Source organism: Peromyscus eremicus, chromosome 2 (genome assembly GCF_949786415.1).
Source record: "Peromyscus eremicus chromosome 2, PerEre_H2_v1, whole genome shotgun sequence".
Lineage (NCBI taxonomy): Eukaryota > Metazoa > Chordata > Mammalia > Rodentia > Cricetidae > Peromyscus > Peromyscus eremicus.
This window is the reverse complement of record NC_081417.1, coordinates 131,801,410-131,819,831: the sequence shown is the minus strand read 5'-3', so window position 1 is coordinate 131,819,831 and position 18,422 is coordinate 131,801,410. Positions and strand designations below refer to the sequence as shown.

Here is an 18,422-nt window from a genome sequence, read left to right as displayed (position 1 = left end):
TCACTGTTAGACAGAGCTGCTATGTTCTGCTAGAACATTATTGCCTTTCATTTATGCTTATTTCTACTACGTGCCAAGGTGCCCAGCACTAAAAAGAAAATGTTTACTTTGCAGATTTCCCTGTGGATTCTCAGATGTTATAAAGAAGGTTATTATAGTAACAGTACATCCACTTGGGGTCTTCCATGCTGAACACTCATGTCAGTGTGAGTCTACACTCACCCAAACCTTCACAACGATTGTCGCATGAGCTTAGGGACCAACAGCTAGCATGGCGCCTCCATAGAGTAGGTGTGAGGAAACAATGCTTGCGTTATTCTCAACCAATTCAATTTTGTTCAAAAACCTGATATTTGAGATTAGTCAATGGTGTCCTCACACTACTTCCGAGTTTTAACCAAATGATTTCTGGCTGTTTCTATGTTCAAAACAAACAAACCAACCCTCAAACAAGCACGCCACTAGAATCGGGTCCATTTTAAGTGGCAGGAGCAGAGTTAAGAAGGCGGCTTTGACAACTGAACTACTCAGCAACTGTAGCAGTAATAACTCTCACTCTATTGGTTTGCTTTTGCCCCTTGGGTTAGTGACACGGGGCAGTGCCAAGGCAGCTGAGAGTTCCTTGCAGAGTCTGGCTGTCTCTCAGCAGGCTGGGGGTCATCTGCCAGCTCACCTCAGCACCTTTATTTCCTAGAAAGCAGTTTTTCTGACACGCTTCCTGGGCTTCCACATAAGCACAAAGGTAAAGGATGACGTGAGAGCTCATTCAGCACTCGGATGAAGTCAGGGAGGGAGTCTAGGCGGGTTTCTGGTCTAAACCCAGGGTGGTGGAGATTGCTTTCTCAAAGCAATGCTCCATGTCTGAGGAATCCTGTGACAGAACCCTATTGCTTTTGTAGGTCTGGTCCTGAGTGAAATGTTTAATCTCTAAAAGTCCATTTTCCCATTTCTAACCTGAAGATTTACTTCCCCCTGGGAGGTCAAACACACAAGCTAGGGCAAGTCCAACTGGGTTTTCCTGAAGTGTGAACTGAGTGTGCCTGTCATTTCAAGAAAAAGTTCTGTGGGGAGAGGGGTGTGTTTTGGGAGGCGGGAGAGACAGCTCCACAGTTACCAACACTGCCTGCTTTTGCAGAGGACTTAGATTTTGTTTCCAGCATCAACATGTTAGTGCACAATTATCTGTGACCCCAGTTTCAGGAATCCCATGCCCTCTTCTGGCCTCTGTGGGCACATATATACATGCAAACAAACACTTGGAATACATGGTTTAAAATGTGGGCTTTCATATGAAAACTGGAATTTTGGAAAACTCGGATGTCATGGAATAGAATATGTAACTATGTAAGGATGTGTTGCATTTGTTTATGCTGCAGTTGCTTAACTGTGTGGGGATGTGTTACTGTTTTACCTTGCCTGCCTGGAGCACCTGATTGGTCTAGTGGAGGGCTAGATGGCTGGTGACTGGGCAGAACAGGATAGGCGGGGCTGGCGGGCAGAGAGAAAAGGGAAGCCAGCCAGACAACCGCCACAGCCACGTGCAGAGAAAGCAGGATGGACAGTATGTAGATGAGGTAAATGAGCCTTGGGGCAGCACATTGGTTAATAGAAATGGGTTGATTTGAATTTAAAAAGGGCTAGCTGGAAACAAGCCTACGTTAGGGCTGAGCAATTGTGGTTGATAGTAAGTCCCTGTGTCATGATTTTGGGCTGGTGGTCCAAGAAAGCCAGCTACATTCAGGTCTACAATTGTGAGCTTAATTCCTTCCTAACGCTCAAGCGTTTTCCAATGGGATCAGCAGGGTATAAACCAACATGTAATTTTCTCTTTAGTTTTTCTTCTTTTAGACTGAAATGTTCAAAATTTATTGTCATAAACACCATTTACATTCTCTGGGTTGTCAGGCTTCATAAGTAAGATGAGATTTTTTTTAACCCATTTTTTTTCCTGGACTCTTGAATTCATCATTTAACTCAGTGGTTCTCAAACTTCCTAATGCTGTGGCCCTTTAATACAGTCCCTCATGTTGTGGTGACCCTACCATAAAATTATTTTCATTGCTACTCCATAACTAATTTTGCTACTGTTATGAATCGTAATGTAAGTATCTGTGTTTTCTAATGTCTTAGGGTTGTTTGACCTGCAAGGGGATCATGACCCACAGGTTAAAACCACTGATTTAATTGGATCCATATTTTGAAGGACAGATAAATGGAGTAGTTTAACAACTCCTTCAAATTAAAAAAAATATTCTTTAAAAAAATTTTTAGTTTTTAGCTAGGCATTGTGACAAATGCCCTTAATCCCATCACTTGCTCAGCATTGCAGTAACCCTGCTGTGAACATGTTGGTGTCAATTACATTCCTGAAGCACATGTCAGAGACAACTTTAACCTCTACCCCAGAAGAGGCAGCTAGGTGACAGGTGTTTGGTTCCTAAGGTTCCAGTCTGAACATTCCCCTTGCAACCTGACTCTAGGCCTGGGGAAGTAGCCCTAAGATGAAAACCGAAAAGTATCTGGACTGCCCTCCCAGAGCTGCTGTTAGCTGCAGTCACAGGATGGGAGTAAAGGTCACATGTACTTACGCGTGTGACTGGACGCCTGTGACCAGCAGGGTCTAGAGCAGCACTGGAAGTAGCATGTGGTCTTGTTTGTTTTTCAAGACAGGGTTTCTCTGTGTAGTCCTGGCTGTCCTGGAACTCACTCTGTAGACCAGGTTGGCTTTGAACTCAGAGATCTTCCTGCTTCTGCCTCCAGAGTGCTGGGATTAAAGGCGTGCGCCATCATGCCCCGCCTCGTTTTTTTTTTTTTTCTCTACTACCTGCTCATGTAGGAGGGAATATGCTTTCTGCTTTTTTTGAAGGGGAAGGAAGAGAGGAAGATATGGAGGAAGGGAGGAAGAGAGGGAGGAAGGAAGGAAGGAAGGAAGGAAGGAAGGAAGGAAGGAAGGAGAAAAGAGGAAGAAGGAAGGAAGGGTGGGTAGGTGGTCTACAGTCCTCCCTGATCAGTGTCTCACAGAAACAGTAATAACAGTGGGAAGCGGCTCCCAGGGTGTAGATAAACTCGTTGCCACCACAGTTTTTAATTTTTCACTAATTAAAGAGTAAGAGCACCTTTTAAGGTTTACTAGGGACTCGGGTCTGAGTTAACTCCCAGCTGTGCTGTTTCCTGAGCACAGGTGTACTCCAGATGTGGTGCTTTCCATCTTACTGAATTCAAGTGAAGCAGAAATACTAACGTTCCTTCTTAAGACATGAAGACTGAGGCACCAAGCAGCCAAATGACTTGCCCAAGGTCACTCAACAAATCCTGACATGGGCACTTCTCAAGATGACTGTCCCATACTCTGCCTTCCCAGTCCTCCAGCAAACCCCAAAGATCTAGTCCTCTGTCCTACTCCAGCCTTCTGGAGTAATCCCCTGGGCTCTGTCATTACCAGTAAGAGTAGCCGCTCTCGGGTCTGTTTCTGGCATTCTATTCTCACGCCTTTTTTTTTTTTTTAAAGATTTATTTATTATGTATACAGTGTTCTATCTGCATGCATGCCTGCACGCCAGAAGAGGGCACCAGATCTCATTATAGATGGTTGTGAGGCACCATGTGGTTGCTGGGAATTGAACTCAGGACCTCTGGAAGAACAGGCAGTGCTCTTAACCTCTGAGCCATCTCTCCAGCCCCCGGCATTCTATTCTCTAATCATCCCTCCAGGACACTTCTAGAGGCTCAGCTTCAACAATAGTAGAAACTCTAACTCGTGAGCCTCAGACCCTTCCAAAGTCCCTTATCCTCTCCAGTTCTCATTCACTCGGAGTCAGAGTCTCACTATGTAGCCCAGGCTGGCCTCAAACTCCTGATCCTCCTGCCTCAGCCTCCCCAGTGCTGGGATCAGGTGTGTGAACCACGTCTGGCTCATTTACTTTTTCACACAGCGTAGAGCCAGGCCCGTGGTTATAATCCACGCACTGGGAATGCGCTCCTCCCTGCCTTTCTTTGCTTCCACGTTAGCTGAGCAAAGCCCTGGTTCACTTTATTGCAACTCCCCGTCTCCTGCGCCTCACTCAAGCAGGGCTGAGAACACAGCATGGCCAGTGCAGCTTGGAGTCTAGGTCTGCTCATCCCCAGTGAAGCCTTACTGCTGCCCGGCTGTCGTCCCGTGTCCCTGCAGGTCTGTTTTCACTCTGTGGAACTAGACTACTGTTTCACACCCTCTCTCCTCAAGCCTCCATCACCTCCCCTTTTCACTCTCCTCACCCTGCTTCTTACTCTGCAAAGAACTTCCACACTTACCAAATCCACCAACTCCTGCATTCTTTCCCCTTGAGAAAAATAATGAGCTGTCCTTATTCCCAAGGCAAAGCACTTCCTCTGTTCCCATGGACACTGGATCCCACTCTGTGTGTGTGTGTGTGTGTGTGTGTGTGTGTGTGTGTGTGTGTATGTGTGTGTGAGAGACAGGGTCTCACTATGTAGCTTTGGCTAGCCTGGGACTTGCTCTGTAGAACAGGTTGACCTCAAACTCACAGGTATCTGCTTGTCTCTGCCTCCTGTGTGCTGGGATTAAAGGTATGTGCTAGTATGCCCTGTTTGTTTGTTTGTTTAAGACCTATTTTATTTTTAACTATGTATGTCTTTGTGGGCATATGTGGGAGTGAGGTGCTCACAGAGTCCAGAAAAAGATGTTGGATGCCCTGGAGCCGGAGTTACAGGTGTGTGAAGTGTTGGATGTGGGTGTTGGGAACAGAACCTGGGTCCTCCACCAGAGCAGTCAGTGCTCTCACCACTGAGCCATCCCTCCAGCCCTCACCTACCCCATTCTTTATCCCACTTTCCTTGAGCAGGCATTCCCACCCTAAAGTAAGAACAAATGAACATTTTGTATTTTATTCTTTTTAGGGAAGACACACAGTTTCACTAGAAACAATGATTTTTCTCACACAGTAGAAAAAAGGCCTTTTAAAAAATCTGCTGTCCCAGATGAAAAGTCTACCCAGCAAGCACTGGGCCAGTTCTGAGAGGAGGAACCAGTGTGGTGGAAGTTACCTACAGGAAGTTGAGTGCAGAGGTCTCCACAAGTCTTGGTCAGTTCTGTGAGGCTCCAGGTGCTCTGACTAGGATGGGGCTGGCTCACTCCCCAGGTGGCTGCATTTGCTTACAGAACTCATCAAACTGCTGCTGCTCCAGCTCTGTCATGACTCTGTTGAGAGCGTAGATCTGAATGGAGAACAGACAGATACATTAGCAATGGAAGCGGGGAGGAAGCTGAAAATGCTGGAATTTCACCAGGATGAGCAGCTGGGAGGCAGGGACCAGGACAGGACGGCAGCTTCCGCTGGGGGATGAAGCGGGCAGCAGTGAGGCAAGGGGCTTGGTCCTTTGCAGACGGGACCTAACAAGTCTGAGGGAACAGCACAGGGTCAGTTCTGGAAACTTCAAGTGTATGCGGGGGAGCCGGGGAGCTGGAGAAAGAAAGTCAGGGCCTTAAATGCCAGGCCAAGGAGTCTAGTCCTTTACCTGCAGGCTCTAGAGAGCAGACAGGAGTATTCAGGAAAAGATGACTGGAGGCCAACTGGGGGCCGGTGTGTGTGTGTGTGTGTGTGTGTGTGTGTGCCGGGGGTGGAAGTAGGAATTATCACCTACTTAGGAGGCATTTGTAGAAGTCTAGGGAGGAGGCAGCAGTGGGTACGTGGCCTAGTACAGGTCATGTACTAGAGGAAATCTTGAAAACATTCCAAGCTTGATGGTAGAAGTTGTCCTCTGACCTCTACATATGCTCCATGACACATACATAAATGTAGTAAGGAAAAAAATGTCCAGGAAAGAGCCAGTCACAGAATAGAGTGTCCACCACCAATTTAAGAAACAGAACTTGGGGCCAGAGAGATGGCTCAATGGTTAAGAGCACTTGTTACTCTGGCAGAGGGTCTGGGTTTCGTCCCCAGCACCCACATGGCAGCTCACAACTGTCTAACTTCTGCTGGGGATGTCTTTCTGTATGCTGTCAATGTGTTGCTCTGATTGATTGATAAATAAAATGCTGATTGGCCAGTAGCCAGGCAGGAAGTATAGTATAGGCAGGACAAAGAGAGAGAATTCTGGCAAGTGGAAGGCTGAGTCAGGAGATGCTGCCAGTAGCCGCTGCCATGAGAAGCAAGATGTAAAATACTGGTAAGCCACAAGCCACGTGGCAAGGTATACATTTATAAAAATGGGTTAATTTAAGATATAAGAACTAGGGGCTGGAGAGATGGCTCAGTGGTTAAGGGCAATAGCTGCTCTTCCAGAGGTCCTGAGTTCAATTCCCAGCAACCACATGGTGCCTCACAACCATCTATAATGAGATCTGGTGCCCTCTTCTGACCTGCAGGCATACATGCAGGTAGAACACTGTATACATAGTAAATAAATAAATTTAAAAAAAAAAGATATAAGAACTAGATAGCAAGAAGCCTGCCATGGCCATACAGTTTATAAGTAACATAAGCCTCTGTGTTTTTACTTGGGTCTGAGCGGCTGTGGGCCCAGGTGGGACTGGAGAAAACTCCAACTACAAACTTCAGTTCCAGGGGATCCTAAGCCCTCATCTGACCTCCATGGGCATCACACACTTACATGGTCCACAGATATACTTGCAGGCAAAATACTCATAGAAATAAAAGTATCTGAGAGGCACCTGGGAGGCAGAGGTAGGTGGTACTCTGTGAGTTTGAGGCCAGTCTGGTCCACATAGCAAGTTCCAGAACAGCTAGTGCTATATAATAGAGACCATGTCTCACCAAAATAAAACAATCTGAGAGGCAAAAGAGGGATAGAACTTGGGATGGCTCAGTAGTTAGAGCATTGCTGCTTTAACCATGGGACTGGGGTTCATGTCCCAATACCCATACTCCAGGAATACACACACACACACACACACACACACACACACACACACACACATATACATAAATAATGGTTAAAAAATAAATCTTAAAAAAAAGAAAAGAAAAAAGGGCTGGGTGTGGTGACTCCTGTTTTTAATTACAGCACTCTGGAGGCAGAGGCAGGCAGATCTCTGTGAGTTCAAGGCCAGTCTGGTCTACATAAAGAGTTTCAGGCCAGTCAGGGCTATGTAGACAGATACTGTCTCAAACCAAAAAACTTGAAGCCAGACACAGTGGCACATGACTAAAAATTCAGAAATATGTGAAGAGACTTATTGTTATGGAAATACTATTTTAAGAGTACATATTATAGAAGTAGTGAGTTCTAGAACAACAAAGGAATGATTAGCATAAAATTAAACAAAGCGGCTTATGTGAACAGGCACATGACCAGAAGTGGGCACTGGAGTTTCCAAGTTACTGGTCTATCCCTTCTCCCCTTTCCTTTTTTTCTTCTTGAGACAAGGCCTCCCTATGTCACTCAGGGTGGTCTTGAACTCATGTACTTATTGATCCACCTCACTCTCCCAAATGCTGGGACTACCGGTGTGCCACTGGGCTTGGCTTCAAGTTCAGTTTCTTAAGCTGAGTGGTGGATATGAGGGTGTTTAGTCTTCTTTAAACCACATATGATTACGCATGTACTTTATATTTTAAAGTGGAAAAGTCTCTGTTTTGTAAGTTTGATACCTGCCAGCCTTTGTGATCTGTATATTACTTTCTGTTCTGGGACTGATAGGGATATTAAATAGCATTCTGGAGACCTCCCAGTCAAAGAGGCAGAATGGTAGGAGAAAGGGGGAAGTAAGCAGGGCACAGAGAGATTTAAAATGTCCAGGGTGGCTGGGCAGTGGTGGGGCATGCCTTTAATCCCAGCACTCGGGAGGCAGAGGCAGGCGGATCTCTGTGAGTTCGGGGCCAGCCTAGTCTACAGAGTGAGTTCCAGGAAAGGTGCAAAGCTACACAGAGAAACCCTGTCTCAAAAAACCAAAAAAAAAAAAAAAATGTCCAGGGTGTCTGAGCCAAGAGTGAGACTTTCGGTCTAGAGGGAAAGGATCATAGCAGTGTGATATGCTGCTTCAGCTGCCGAATGAGCCTCCATCCCCACGCATGCCTCTTAGCTCTCCTCCATGCCTTTCTGGAATATGGCATCTGTATTCCTTCCTCCTGAGGAGGGTGCTGACACATTCCTATGAAAGATTCCATTCCCTCCCAGGGAACACAGACAAAATAGCAAGACAGCTGTTGGGGAAGCAAATGGCGGACTGGGGCTGGGGGTATAGCTCAGTGGTAGAGCAGACACATACAGACCCTGGGTTCAAGTCCCAATACCACAAACAAAAACAAGAGGCAATGAAGTGGGAAGCACTGTTCTGACCACAGGCCTGCCCTTACTGATGGCTGGACTCCGGGCACACTTCTTATTCCAGGACTCACAAAGGGTAAGTGGGAAGCAGTAACACCTGACTCAGTGTTTTGCTCACACATGTGCAGGCCTGGCTCGGGCAGATATAGTAGCAGTAACAGGTGCCAGATGCTGCTAGCGTGCACATCCAATCTGACACCTCAGCAAGCGAATCTGGACACAACCAGCTGGTCCCTCAAGTCCACATGGTAAGAGCACATCGGCTGCTTGGAAGAATGGTGACTCCAGATCGTGATCACTGCTGGTGATCAAACACCTTCCGTGTGCCAGGCACTGTGCTAGGTGCTTTCCACATGTAATTTCTATTCCTTATAATACTGTGAGGTAGATACCACCACCCTCATTTTACCAAAGAGGCATCAAGGAAGTGATGTTCAAAAGTATCTTTTCCAAGATCACATGGGAAGAATGGAAGAGTGGAAGCCAGACAAGTAGATGCCAGGAAGGACAGGAAGGAACAATGCCCTCCACATCTGTCTTTCAATGTGCACAGAGCGGTTTGCAGGGCTGTTTCTGTCCGCTAAAACACAAAGCAATTAAGACCATCTTGGATTGGGGTAAAGAAAGGACACATTTATTTGTGGAATGGAGGACCACAGCTTTCAAACGGTCTGCCTTAGCCCACAGGGAGACTCTGGGGTGCTCCCAAGTTTATCATGATTACTGGAATGTGCACTCTACGAAGGCAGGAACTGTTCTCTGTCTTGACCATGTGTCTCACTCAAGCCCATACACTGGTGCATCAGCTGGATATTGTTTAATAAATGGATGCAGTAAACAAAGTTTAACAATATCAACTGCCAGACCAAATGGAGCAGGAAGTGTCTCACGCTATCAACGGGTGCAAGCTTGAGGAAGCCCTCTGAAAGTTATTTGGCAACATCTAGGGAAATGAAATGGCACCTGGCAATTGCTCTAGTCAAATACCTGACAGGAATTCTGGCACAGATGCCAAGGAAGCACCTAAAAGGTTTTTTTTTTTCTCCACAAATGTTTGCAAAAAGCAAAACTGTAAATTATTACAACACCCACTCCAGGAAGAATGGGTGAGTACGCTGAATAAGGTCGTTCAGTGGTGAAGAAGGGCTCCGTGGTTAAGAGCCCTTGCTGCACTTCCAGAGGACCCGGGTTCGATTCCCAGCAGGTGGCTCATAACCACCTGTAACTGCAACTCCAGGGTATCTGATGCACTCTTAAGGCCTCCATGGGCACCTGAACTCATGTTCACATACCCGCAACACACATAATTAAAAATAAATCTTTTTAAAAAGGTTTATAAAGTAGACACTATAAAGAACAAAGAAAACAGATTCTTAAGAGTAACATAAATATCTCTAAAATGTCATGCAAACAAAATGCAAATGCACAGATAATATATTCACCTATCTGAATGAAAATGCATCTTTAAAAAAAGGGGGCTCCTGGTGGTGGTGGCTCACACCTTTAATCCCAGCACTCAGGAGGCAGGATGGATCTCTGAGTTCAAGGGCAGCCTGGTATACAGAGCGAGTTCCAGGACAGCCAAGGCTATACAGAGAAACCCTCTCTTAAAAAAAAAAAAAAAAAAAAAAAAAAAAAAAAAAAAAAAAAAAAAAAGCTTACTCATGGAGAGGGAGAAAAGGTGTAAGACAAGAAATAGTCAAAGGGGACATCAAATTTATGTGACTTTATTATCTTAAGAAAATTATGGGAAATTTCAATACCACCAACCACTACCAATCTGAGAAAGCTGTACTTTAAAATTTCTCAAAAACTCACACAACAAAGGCGCAGAAAAGACCAGCAAGCTTATTCCTGATACTAAATATGACAATACTCATGTCTGGATGTGGTTCATTAGCCATGTAAATATTTTAAAGCTTTTTATTCTTAAAATGATTGAGTGTGGAGAGAACAAAGGAACACACCGGTGGGTGGGCTCAAAGCTTGGGCCTTTACCTGGCTGTGAGCAGACACTTAAAAACTGTTGTTGGTGTGTGTGTCTGTGTGGACGTGCATGCCACAAGTGTGGAGGCCAGAGGAGGACAGCTCTGTGTAGTCCTTCTCTTCTTCCACCTATCTATGGATTCTGAGGAGCAGGCTCAGGCAGTCAGGCTACCGCAGCAGGCACCTGTACCATCTCACCCACCAACTAGCTACTTTCTGCACCAGATGCACACGTGTAACTGGGTCACAGGGCACACTGGCACTTGGTGAATTCTCATTCATTTATTTATTCAGTCTCCTCCCCGCTCTGGTCCCTCCCTCATCCACGGCTGCTTTTTCTCTTTTCATGCATCCCTCAGATCCCTAGGACAAAAGCTCTGTGCCAAGTGTCATCTAGAGACCTGGGACAGGTTGGGATTCTGACACTAACTTGGCGTGTGACTCTTGGCTTCCACGCCACCATTCTGGACCTTGATGGCCTCTCTTCCCCGAAATGTCCTGCTCGGAGACAAGCAGGGACCCCCCGTAAAGTTTTCTCTGCTGTGTGTTCTTCCAGCACCTTCTCCAACGGACTCGGGCACACAGAGCCCCCTCCTGAGACCCACCTCTGCTCTTTGTCTTTGCTTCAGCTCCTGCTGCGCAGATTTCTGCTTAGCCTTCTCCACTCTGAAGGCAGGTTCTTTAACTTTGGATTTTTCTTTCCGGCCAGGTGGATCCATGGCTTGGCTTCTGAATGCTTCTTGGTCAGCTCTGACCTGATGGTACAAAAAGAGAACGGCTTGCTAGTCTTTCTCCCAACTCCCTAGCTTGGCAGGGAGGCAGGGTGCCCTGGAGTCCCACTGCCAGCACCTCGCTGTGCGTTCCTAGTCCAGTCTCCTCCTTACTTCTGAGTCTCAGTTTCCTGCACAATGGGACAGCAGTCATTTCCTGGGCCTTTCCCTACCAACTCCGGGTGAGCAGCAGATGAGAAGGCCCGAGAAAGCAGCTCCAACCCGGGGGCGTGCGCCACGGCCAGGTCTCTGAGGCCGAGGGGTAAGCCACTCGGTTCGCGGCAGCGCCCTCAGCCAGCCCCGCCCTCCCGGCCCCTCCGCAGCAAGATGGCGGCTCGGGGGTCCGCGCCCTTCCCTACCCCGCCTGGGGCTCCGGGCCTCCGCCACGTCGCAGACCAGCCCCCACGCGGGGTTCACCCTCGCCTTCCCCTTCGGCGGGACGGGAGCACCCAGCCCTGCTGCCCTTGAACTGGGCGGGCCGCGCCGGGGAGGGCGGGGCCGCGGCCTAAGGTGTCCCTCCCGCAGGAGCCACTGCGCGCGCGCAGAGAGCTCTCCTGGGCGTGGCCGGACCGGGAGGGGCGGAGTCGGAGGCGGGTAGGGTGGGGTCTGTGGCTAGAGGGCGGGACCTAGAGCGGGAGGGGCGGGGCCTGTGACAGGGCCGTTCTTACGAGTAACCAAAGCTTTTCCCGGCTTCTAGTTTCTGGGACAACTGTGAAGCTTTGAAGGGCGAAATGTGATTCCTGGGATTGGAACTGGTTAGCACTGGAATTCTGAGCATCAAGTTCTAAATCCAAAAGTCAGGATGGCTGATTGCTTCCTTCCTGATTTACAGGTCTATAACAAGGATCAAATAGGATCCTGTTTGCCATGGTGCTTTAAAAACAAACAAACAAACAAACAAACATTTTAAATACAAGACAAGTCAGGCCTGGTAGTGTACACCTTTAATCCCAGCACTGGGGAGACATAGACACGGATAATCAACGGGGTGTAAAATACAATTTCTAGCTATTGTTTTCATTGTTATATTAGCAAGAATTGACTAAAGAAGGGAAGGTGGAGGAGGAGAGAGAGAGGAGGAGGAGGCAGAGAAATAACAATAGCTGCTTCTCTTTGGGTCTTCCTATATTCCAGGCACTATTCTTAGAATACATGATTGAGTCCTTAGTCCTCACAATAAGGATGCATTATACAGACGTGTACCAATAAGCTAGTATGCACATTCTATACAGGAACAGGGATTGACAAGTTAAGTGGTTTGTCCAAGGTCTAGTAAGTGCTAAAGCAAGTATTTTAACCAGGAGTCAGAGGACAATGACCTCTGTAGACACATTCAGACCTGCTTCTTTGTTCCTCTGTCAAAGTGGTAAGAATTTCTGTGCAAGATGGTGCATACTTAATCCCAGCACTCTAAAGGCAGAGGCAAACGGATCTCTGTGTATTTGAGGCCAGCCTGGTATACCTAGCAAATTCCAGACCTCCCAGGTCTACATAATTAAGCATCCAGTGGGGAGCCTACATGGATACTCAGGTACTTTCAGTCTAAGTGTGAGTTGTTACATTCTCTTGGGAGGCCAATTCTGCATCAGATCGCAAAACCTTAAAAACAGGCAAAATCACATGAGTGCTCACACACACGTTACTGTATGCTTCCTTTTATACAAGGTGTCAATTCTAGTCAAACTCTAAGCAACAAAGTACCAGGAGCTGGGGAAGGGGGGCGGAGTGCCTGCCAAGGGCTAAAGGAGAGAGTGACTGCCATGGGTTGGCAGGGGGTGGAAGGTGGGAGGGGAGTGGGTGCCAGGGGTGTGTGTGGGGGAGAGTGCTGCCAGGACCTGGGGTTGGGAGTGGAAAGGAGAGTTATTATTCTGTGGATATAAAGTTCATTTTGCAAGACAAAATTCTAGAGATTTGGTGCATAGCAATGTTAATACTTTTGTATATAGACTTTAAATGACTGAAATGCTGTGCCTCTGATCCCAGCTACTGGAAAAGCTGAGGCAGGAGAGTTACAAGTTAAATGCCAGCTTGAGCTACTATAGAGTGAATTCAAGATCAGCCTAGGGCAACTTACTCAGACTTTGTCTTAAAAATGTAAGAAGAGGGTTGGGGATGTAGCTCATTGGTAGAGCACTGCCACAGGGTGTGTAAGACTGTAAGTTCAATCCCCAACACCAGAGGGGAGCAAAAAAGTAAAATGGTAAAATGTTTTTACCCCAGTTTTAAGAATTGACACCAGGCCGGGCGGTGGTGGCGCACACCTTTAATCCCAGCACTCGGGAGGCAGAGCCAGGTGGATCTCTGTGAGTTCGAGGCCAGCCTGGGCTACCAAGTGAGTTCCAGGAAAAGGCACAAAACTACACAGAGAAACCCTGTCTCGAAAAACCAAAAAAAAAAAAAAAAAAAAAAAAAAGAATTGACTCCAGCTGGGTGGTGGTGGCACACACCTTTAAACCCAGCACTTGGGAGACAGAGGCAGGCAGATCTCTGTGAGTTCGAGGCCAGCCTGGTCTACAGAGTGAGATCCAGGAAAGGCGCAAAGCTACACAGAGAAACCCTGTCTCAAAACACCCCCCCCCACACACACACACAAAAATTGACTCCAACCATTTTAAGCAATTTCACCTTTAAGAAGTTGTCCTAAGTAAATGATCAGAAATAGCACTATTTATAAGAGGGAAACACTGCATCAATCAACACTTTTTAAATTTTTTTCCTGAGACAGGATTTTTCCATGTAGCCCTGGCTGTCCTGGAACTCATTCTGTAGATCAGGGTGGCCTGCTCTGCCTCCCGAGTGCTGGGATTAAAGGCGTGCACCACCACTGCCGGGCTGAAGCCATCTTATCATCAGAGTTAAGATGAATGAAAGAGTGAAATATGGTGGTGTACACCTTTAATCTTCATACCCAGGAGGCAGAGGTAGGCTGATCTTTGTGAGTTTGAGGCCAGCCTGGTCTACATAGTGAGTTCTAGGAAAGCCAGGGATACATAGAGAGACCCTGTCTTAAAACAAAAACAGAAAAGATGGACGAAAGGCTAGCTATAATAAATTCAACACAACCATTAATATAGCATAGAAGAGAGTTTTATGACATAATAAAATGCTCTTTAGAGAGGCAGATCCCTAGAGCATGACAAGCAGGCAGCCTAAGTATTCGGTGGGTCCAGGTTCAGTAAGAGACTCTGTCTCCAAAGATAAGGTGGAATTCAATTGAGGAAGACACTTGACATTGACCTCTGGTCTCTGCACACACACACACACACACACACACACACACACACACACACACACGTGCTTTAGTATGTTAAATTTTAAAAAGCCACCAAGAAGGTATATTGTCTATCCACAGTATTTGTTTTACAGTTTCAAAAAGAAAATGGGAGAAAACACACCAAGATTGTTAATACATCTTGTTTTATTAGTAAGGATTATATTCATCTTGTTTAAGTTTTTCTGTACTTTGTGAAATCTCTACAGTGGCTATTTATACTTCACCAGCCAGGAGAAAGTACAGGAGTCAGCTGCTGGGATAAGTGTTTGTAAACACAGAACTCAGGAGGATCTCAAGTTGGAGGCCAGCTTGGGCTACACAAGCAGCCTCTGCTTCAAATAAAGGAGAAAAGACAAGAAATGTTCTTTTAAAAGTCTAGTGTCAGAGGACCCTCACACAGACAAAACACCAATGCACATAAAATAAAAAATAAATTATAAAAAAAAATCTAATTTGGGGCTGGAGAGATAGCTCAGAGGTTAAGAGCTCTAGCTGCTCTTCCAGAGGTCCTGAGTTCAATTCCCAGCACCCACATGGTGGCTCACAGCCATCTGTAATGAGATCTGGTGCCCTCTTCTGGCCTGCAGGCATACATGCAGACAGAACACTGTATTATGATAAATAAATAAATCTAAAAAAAAAAAAAAGTCTAGTGTCTGGGTTGGGGATTTAGCTCAGTGGTAGAGCGCTTGCCTAGCAAGCACAAGGTCCTGGTTCAGTCCTCAGCTCCAAAAAAAAAAAAAAAGAAAGAAAAAAAGAAAGAAAAGAGAAAGAAAGAGAAAAAAGTCTAGTGTTGCCCAGCGGTGGTGGAGCACACCTTCAATCCCAACACTTGAGAGGCAGAACCAGGCAGATCTCTGTGAGTTTGAGGCCAGCCTGGTCTACAGAGCGAGATCCAGGACAGGCGCCAAAACTACAAAGAAACCCTGTCTCGAAAAACAAAACAGCAACAACAACAACAAAAAGGCTAGTGGCTAGGGGGCTGGGGAGGTGCTCAATAAACCATATTTATTTAGCTGGAAGTTCAAAACTCCGTCCATTTACCCCTTAAAGCGAAGTATGGTGGGGCCTGATTTTGTGAATGGCTATAATCTTATCACTTAAGAGGCAGGTGCAGGAGGATTACGAGTCTGAGGCCAACCTGGACTATGTAGTGAGATGCTGCCTGAAAACAAAACAATTAAAACTTGGGAGAGGGGACGTAGCTAAAAGCTGAGTTATGACTCCAACATAGAGTTACACAGAAGAGGTAAGTTGTAGCGTTCTAAGGTGAGTACATTTATAATAATCTATTATATATTCAAGATAACTAGGAGAGAGAGGAGTTGGAAGTGATGAATGTGTAAGGAGGGGGTGTGTGTGTGTGTGTGTGTGTGTGTGTGTGTGTGTGCGCGCGCGCGCGCGTGCTGGAGATGAAACCCAGAGTCCTGCCAGATGGACACATTTTAGTGTCTTTTTTTGTTTTTGTTTTTGTTATTGTTTTTGTTTTTCGAGACAGGGTTTCTCTGTGCAGCTTTGCGCCTTTCCTGGAACTCACTTTGTAGACCAGGCTGGCCTCGAACTCACAGATATCTGCTTGCCTCTGCCTCCCGAGTACTGAGATTAAAGGCATGCACCACCATTGCCCGGCTCATTTTAGTGTCTTAATTACTACAACACCACTCCACACCCAAAGTAGAGTGTGAGACAAACCCTTCAATGCAAGACTTTTTAGGAGGATATCCAGGCAAAGAAAAGGGTTTCTTGAGTGTAGGGTCCCATTCTTGGAGGAGGATGTAGTAAAGATGGCTCAGAACCGCTCCTGTAATCCCTTAGATCACCGCCTATGGGGAACCCTAGGGATGCCCACAGGCTAAACAGGATGCTGAGCCTTTGTATAGAGTCTCAGACAGTAAGCAAGCAGCTGCTGGGGCCCTACAGCTTGCTGACAAGTTTCAGCTACACTGAAATTGAGTGACAGGTCAGCCCTCACCACCAAAATTGGCTAGACTCAAAACCCAGTAGTGTTGACTGAGAAAAAGAAACTGAGGGGAGTCTGTACGACGTGTACATCTTTATAAAAGTCAAAGTGCATGTTTTGTATTGCTATGAATGCAGTCCTGGGCAGTGTGAAGGTAAGCCAGTTGGAAAGGGTGTAACACAGGAGGGGCAGGAAGCAAGTTTGCTTGTCTGAAACTATACATCAAGGTGTAGCTAGAGATAAAGAGGTGGGTTAAAGAGTATGGCTGATTGGCAGGTGTCTTGAAGCCAACCTAATTTTTAAAGTTAATTTAAGTTAGCATACAGAGTGATAGGTTTCCTCAAGGCATTTTCATATGTATCTGTCATTACACTTTTTCCTTATTCACCCCCTCCCCCAGTATCTTCTCACACATTCCTGACCCCTTCTTGCTGTTCCTCCTCCTCCCCAATGGTCCTCCCTTCTGCTTTCATATTGCCTGTATTACTTTGCTCTCCCTCTGCCTTTTATGGTTTCTTTCTCCTCTCCCATGGTCTCCTTTCTACTTTCATGACCTACACACACACACACACACACACACACACACACACACACACACACACACCTCTAAATATAAACTTCACATATAGGAGGAAACAGCAGTATTGTCTTCCTGAGTCTGCCTTACTTCCCTTTACGTAATGAGCCCCAGTTCCATTCTCGAATCTTCTAGTCTATGCTGGTTGAGAAGTAAAGAAAAGCAAGCTTTTAGGAAAAGAAGTGAGGGGGTCAAATTGCAGATGTTACTGTTACACCAAGCACTGGAGGAAAAGAGAATTGGGGAAACATCCTTTCTTTGCCGTGGCAGGAGACAGTTCCCTCGCTTTTGGGGAGCCTCTTTTCTACACACTCCTGCTTTATCAGGGATGGGCAGACAGGGCGTTTCTTGTTTGTTTGTAGGGACCGCCAGAAGGCCATCTGTGGGGCAGAGGGAGGCTTTGAGGCTCTGATCGTCAGTCTAGAATATGAACTTTTCCGAGGCCCATCTCTTGGGATCTTCCTGGCATTCTTGCTTGATGTCAGATCATCTGGCCTGTGGGGAGATGATATTCCCAGCTAGGAGGCTCCAGCTCTGCCACTAAAGGACAAAGACCCTGCATCCCGAATGTGGTGAGTTCCCTTCTTTTCTCAGTCTGTCTAGTTCTTTAAATTTCTCAGAATCCTCAAGCTCATGATGTAGAGAAATCATCTTTCTTTTTACAAAGAACATCTTAAAGGCTAAAATGTGATGATGGTTAGCTGCCGCTTAGGAGCCCAAAATACAGCAAGTGACAAGTGATGGGTGGCTCTGTCTAAAGACTCTAACTTAACATCACAGTGCTATTAATACTTCAGCAGGCATGTAGTTTGCCCTCACCATCTGCTGGGTCCTGAACTGGGAGACTGCGAATTTATAGATGCTTCCTGCCTGGGGTCTTCTTAAACTGCTGGAGATGGGCAAGAGGACATCTGTTGGGATCCGTTCCTTCTCCTCCTTTTTTTTTTCTTTTTTTTTTTTTCTGACTTAGAAGTTTCAAAAACTCAAACTAGTTCAAACTTAAAATGTAACTGACTCTGACTGGGGGAAAATACCTGCAACTTGTGTCATGGGAAAAAATTGGTCACTGTATGAAGAATTTTGCAAGCCATTAAGAGACAAATGTGTCAAAGAGAAAAACCAGCAAAATACAGAGGAAGTCATTGACAAGGACCAAATGAATGAATAATCAAAGAAATACAGATCAGCATGAAGGACTATCAAATTCTAAGAAATGCAATGTCATTATCAAATTGTTAAAAACTTGATACCGTCTACTGAAGGCAAGGCTGTAGGAGAACAAGAAAATTTATTTTGATTGATTTGATTTGACCTTTCCTTAGGGCCTTTTGGTGGTGAAATTTTAAAACATTCCTATTTTAAAATTAGGAAACTCAAGGCCTAAGAGTTTAAGCAGTTTCCTGTAACTTAGAGTCTCATTTAGTTGGAGGCTACCCTACCACTCCTAGGACTCAGCCTCCTAATTCCAGATGGCAACCCACTGTCATTAGTAGCAAAGTTCAAGCCTACCATATGGAATTATTTTTTAAAATTCTCACAGGTCTGTGTTGGAACACTGAAGCTATT

General features: G+C 46.0%; 1 protein-coding gene across 3 annotated transcripts; it reads right to left on the bottom strand.

Moving 5' to 3' along the window:
- Positions 1-4,870: 4,870 nt before the first annotated feature.
- Positions 4,871-11,599, bottom strand: Svbp (small vasohibin binding protein). Of its 3 annotated transcripts, none has more exons than XM_059256084.1 (3): positions 11,405-11,599; positions 10,881-11,030; positions 4,871-5,214 (listed from the first exon to the last, which is right to left on the bottom strand). In XM_059256084.1, the coding sequence occupies exons 2-3, from the start codon at positions 10,992-10,994 to the stop codon at positions 5,128-5,130; spliced, it is 201 nt and encodes a 66-aa protein (XP_059112067.1). In that variant the 5' UTR covers positions 10,995-11,030; positions 11,405-11,599; the 3' UTR covers positions 4,871-5,127. The 3 variants fall into 3 exon arrangements, with proteins under 3 accessions (XP_059112067.1, XP_059112066.1, XP_059112068.1); XM_059256083.1 differs by lacking the exon at positions 11,405-11,599 and adding an exon at positions 11,125-11,320; XM_059256085.1 differs by lacking the exon at positions 11,405-11,599 and adding an exon at positions 11,160-11,261.
- Between the last annotated feature and the right edge of the window lie 6,823 nt (positions 11,600-18,422).